This window comes from Cariama cristata, unplaced genomic scaffold, assembly GCF_000690535.1.
Source record: "Cariama cristata isolate BGI_N322 unplaced genomic scaffold, ASM69053v1 scaffold42971, whole genome shotgun sequence".
NCBI lineage: Eukaryota > Metazoa > Chordata > Aves > Cariamiformes > Cariamidae > Cariama > Cariama cristata.
The window spans coordinates 1-4,943 of record NW_009599488.1 but is presented as its reverse complement, the minus strand read 5'-3'; the positions used below and the strand labels follow the sequence as shown (position 1 = coordinate 4,943).

Genomic DNA, 4,943 nt, shown 5'->3' with positions numbered 1-4,943 from the left:
AGAGTGCCCCCCCCCCCCCGTCAAGTGACACAGCAGAGCTTTCACAACTAGAAAGCTGAGTAGGCCAGAGAAAGAAATAGCCTGTATCACTTCCATTTCATATGATATAGCTCTCCTGGAGTACAAAGGCACAACAGATTTTCCTGCTTCTACTTAATTCCTCATCTAGGTTCTCCTCACCTCCGTCCCAAAGCACCACTACTCACCAGACTTCATGTTCTTTGGGATACAACGTACGCATTTTCCACGACTCTGACCTGCTATCTCAGCCTGCTGTTTCACTGACCATGAATCTCACCCTGTTACACTTTCATCCACACTTCCATTCTTCAAAAGTTCATAATTCATGCCAACTTGACACTGGGAAATTTCTTTATGTCAAAAGGAGAGCTGTCCATACATGCGGACAAATTCACGTCATTATCAATCTACATACTATCGCTTGTCACAACTCTGCCAAGGAGGACGCATGGAAAATATGATAGGATTACCTGTGAGATTAGCTGCCATCTCTTCAGCAGTCTGACACAGCCTCAGCCCTTGTTTCAGGGGACCTTCCGAGTCCACATACTGACGGCGCTTGAGGTAGCAGGACACTGCCATCTGAATCTGTTCTGTGCGTACGCGTTTCATGACCTCAAAAGAAAAGAAAGAGATGATGAGGCTCTTACTGTGTAGGTATACACTAAGATCAACATACACCATACCTGTATTAAAACTGATAGAAAACAAATGTCTCAGTATTTTGATTGCTGAAGTCAAACAACTACATTACTGAAGTATGAAACAAAACCTTTAGGCATTTGCCTCTCAGTACTAAGGTGTAACTAGACACTTTGAGTCAGATCCCTGAAGGTATTTTGCTGCCTAATTCTACTAATTTCACCAAGGAATCAAAAATACTTTTGAGGATTCCGGACTAAAACTGCAGTGTTGAGCTGAAGCATTTGGTTTTGTTAAAAATAACGCATAAAAAGGGAATGATTCCCCTCCTTGCTTTTTTACAGTAGCAGTTTGGGTATTCTTCACTCATTTTCTGATTCCACTGCTTGACCAACCAACAAAAAAAATTCCAGAAGAGTCAAGGGAATGAGAAATTAATATACGAAGAAGGACATTTCAGAATCATAATGTTTTATACAGCACACCTATTTGTGGGGTCCAAGAAGCAATAGCTTATCGTCTGAACTTAACGGTTAGAGCCAGACTTCTGGCACTTCAGTTAAGTAAGTCCGGAGGAAAAAAAACAGGGAAATTAAAACAAAAGCAGAGCCTTCTACCTTTTTCACCTGCGCCCATCTATTTAGACTTCCCTCCTACAAAAGTAAAAAAAAAAAAGAATCCTTTGAGGTTTCCTTTATATAAATTTTGAAAGCCATCCTCACAAACACCACTTGGTAGTATCTCAAAACCAAAAGGAGCCAAATGCTAGCTTTTAGCCTCTGGCTTGTAATAAAAGAACCTCAGTAAGACGAATGCAATAGCTCCTTGCTATTTGACTGCTCCCTGATTGCCACCAATCCTTCGCAACAGCCATCGATTTTACACAGAAGTTCAGATAACCTAAAAGGCTTTAAATAAAGTAGAACTAAGTAACAGTTTTATTCTACCAGAGTAACAGGTAAAGGCTGACTCAAGATAGTTCTTCTACACCTTACAGCCCCATTACCAACGACCTGCACACGCCTTCTGGTTCGAGTAGCTAAATCTGATGAAACACAACTTCTCAGAGAGACAGACAAGGATGCCCTTCCCCCCTTCTAAGAACCATATTTTTAACAAAACGACAGCTTTAAAAATATGATCATAAATGAGCCTTTTCTAATACCCGTGCACACTTCAGTGCTTATTCCTGTTGTTAGAACAATAAGCCCTCTGTGAAGTTCCAAGTGGACGGGGATGCAAGGTTTCAGAAAAAGTTACTTTAAACAGATATGTGGAATTGCAAACCCGTATGCTTTGGCGAAAACCTTAAAAAGATTTCCATTTGTTCTCACAGGTGAAATAACTGCTGAGGGTGGGCAAGGGGCATCAACAGGTGTGGAGTTTTCAAAACATTTCCAGATAGACCCATTAAAATCATGAGTTTCAACCACAACTTTTTCCACTCCAGAAGCAAACTTCCTTTTTATCTTCTTTGCAATGAAAGAAATTATATCTGAAACTTACATTGTCTCAAATACAATACTTTTTCTGCTGCACAAAACCAGAGGAAAACCAGAATTCTAATGGAGACCATGAAGACAGGGATGGACCAACATCTTAACACCCTCCTAAAAACAACCCTTAACTAAGTTTCGCAATGCATTACGTTACTATTTTGCATTTCAGCCAGCAGCACGGACTCAGGTACAAGTGACTTGCTGAGGTCCACGCTAACACCTCTGCGTGCAGTCTGCCGTAGAGTTTAGGTTTGGGTAGCAACTTAATTATATCTGAGATGCTCTCATAGATGCTTATTTCAGGTCTAGAAACTATTTTGGAGAGTTTGCATCTAGATTGTTGTATTTGGCTTATAACCCAAAAGAAACTCATTCCCAGAATGGCACGGAACAGATTCAAGTAGATGTTTCTGAAGTGGTTTAGCCAGTCAGAATTGCGCAGATCAGCCTCAGGTCTGTGGTTCAATTGCAGAGAGAGCATCTAGAAATATCCTTGCCCATACTTTTTTGCTTCAGTTACAGGATCAATTTGTGCTAGGTTAAGATTTGGTGAGAAAACCCTTATTCATTATGGCACGGCATGCACATACAGGTAATTCCTCATAAACTTATAACAGATTGGACAAACCGAAAACTGGTGCGCGAAAGACGCAGAACTCCAGAGGACCCTTTGAAAGAACAGTGACAAACAAGAGCAGCAGCTTGAAAAGGCTGATCTCAGTGTTCAATGAGCAGATGACCAACAGAGAAAATGGTAAATTTTAAGTAACAGGCAAAAATAGCAGTAGGTTACCCAGTAGTCTCAAATTCTAACATCAGGATCGGACATTTTAGCAGCAAGAGAGAAAGGCCTGAGAAATGAGCAGTCGCTGCCTGATGATTCAAATCTGAGCTTTTTCAGAGCTTTGGGGATAATGGGGAAGCCCCAGTTTCTTCAGCCAAGGCTAGCACGGCAGCCTTTGCAGCTGCTTTATGCAATCTGTACAGTTTCTTGCTCCCCTCACATACCTTGTATACTCCTCCCAGCAGTCACAGTAGTGGGTGTTACAAGCAGTTATCTCGGTGAGATCTCCTTCCCTGCTCCCAGGTGACAGAACAGGAACTACCTTACAGAAAATGCATCTTCACCAAGAAACACCCCTTGGCATCAGACACACTATCACCCCTGCTTTCATTTCAAGTCTTTGCTTCTTCATGCACTTTACGTTTATACTTCACCTTCAGCATTACAAAGAGCAATGTCACAGGTGCGGGGAAAGCGTTCACAGAAAGTGCAAGAAAAACAAAACCAACATTCCTACAAATATTCTTTATCAAGTCCTAAAAATTAGAGTATATCATAAAATAAACATGAGGACGGTCTGCCAAAATGCCTTTAGCTGGGTTCAAGCTCAGCCAGTTCACAACAGGTCAACGATGCAGAATTTAAAGGCAAAAAAGGACAAGCCTGCCATTTTAACCTCCAATAAATTTTAAGACTCTAGCTCTCATCGCTGAAGATAATCTCCAAAATCTGAAGCAAACTGAAAGCATACAGCGTTCCCTGTCCGTGCCTGCAGAAAGCTTGAAACAATTGTTCAGGAGTCCCAGGTGCCTTGTTCTTCTCAAACTGCCAGAGAGAACAATAAATGCTAATGCCATTAATTATTTTTACTGATAAGCAAAATACATAAGGGAAGGGAGAAGAAAGATTGCAGCGGGATTCTGCAGAGCTACAACGCAGCGTCTTCTGCAGTGTCACAAATTGGAGGAAAAAAAAATTATATTAGGTTAATTTCTGAGGAACCAAAAACACTGAAGAAACCTATAGGAGAGGCTGATCATACAAAACACATCACAAGTTCCTCTTTCCTAGAAAAGCTGGAAATCAGCTGTGTACTAAGCACCAGGCCAAGGAAATTCATTTTCTGCCTATCCTATACCTCAGGTACAGGTTTAGGCAGACTCCACAGCCTTGAAATATTACCAGCACAGACATACAAAAAAAGTGTGAAAACTAGCGTTGGAAACGCTGCTTTTAAGGATTCTGCATTCCTGTCCTGACACTGGGAGTGCAGTCTCTTCCTTCCAACAGACTGAGGAAAGACCTGTGAGCATCAGAGTAGAACCAAGGACAAGCAATCTTAAAAAAACCCCAAAACCAATAAAATAACCCACAGAAGCACATTTTGAATATTCTCTACTGATAACTGTCTCAGGCCTCACTTGCGGGCAAAGAAGTACCATCTTTTCTCCCTTATCACTACAGGTGAAATTTGGGGTCTACCCACAATACTAAATCACCAAATTTTTAATTTTAAGTTAATCTAACATTTCGTTAATCTAAGACTCACCAAATTTCAGAATAAGCACGATAAGGATAAACTGATACGAAGATAACTGTGAACCTAGAGCCGAGGGACTTCACACACGCAGCAGCTACAATTCAGAAGAACAGGCAAGTCAACACGGAGACGCAGCGTGGTGGTGGTGGTGGTGCAAAATAGGAAAAGTGCTGCAGATAGCAGGAGCTACCGGGAAGGCTTCTGCCTGAGCAGCGGCAGGGAGGAAACAGCTGTGATTTTAGAAGAGCCTGCATCCATTTGGATTGGACCTAGATTTGACTCACCATCCACGGAGTAAAGCTTTGCCAATTCCACAATGTTTTTTCTTTTTTCCCCTCAAAAGAGCGCCTTTCACCCCTTTGATCTCCTCTGCGCTACCTGGGCAGGACACACTTTACCCCTGCCCACCACACACCACCTTACGCCTTCAGCCTCCACCACCTCACTCTTCCTCCTC

The 4,943-nt window shown here is 41.9% G+C and overlaps 1 protein-coding gene across 1 annotated transcript in view; it reads right to left on the bottom strand.

Annotated features, from left to right (window-relative positions):
- The window catches only part of TAF5L (TAF5-like RNA polymerase II, p300/CBP-associated factor (PCAF)-associated factor, 65kDa), a gene marked incomplete at its 3' end in the record, with an annotated part of 8,697 nt that extends 8,013 nt beyond the window's left edge, over positions 1-684 (bottom strand). The window contains exon 1 of the mRNA XM_009709689.1: positions 492-684. Coding sequence (XP_009707991.1) covers positions 492-633 — 142 coding nt within the window. The remainder of the gene's footprint in view (positions 1-491) is intronic.
- Between the last annotated feature and the right edge of the window lie 4,259 nt (positions 685-4,943).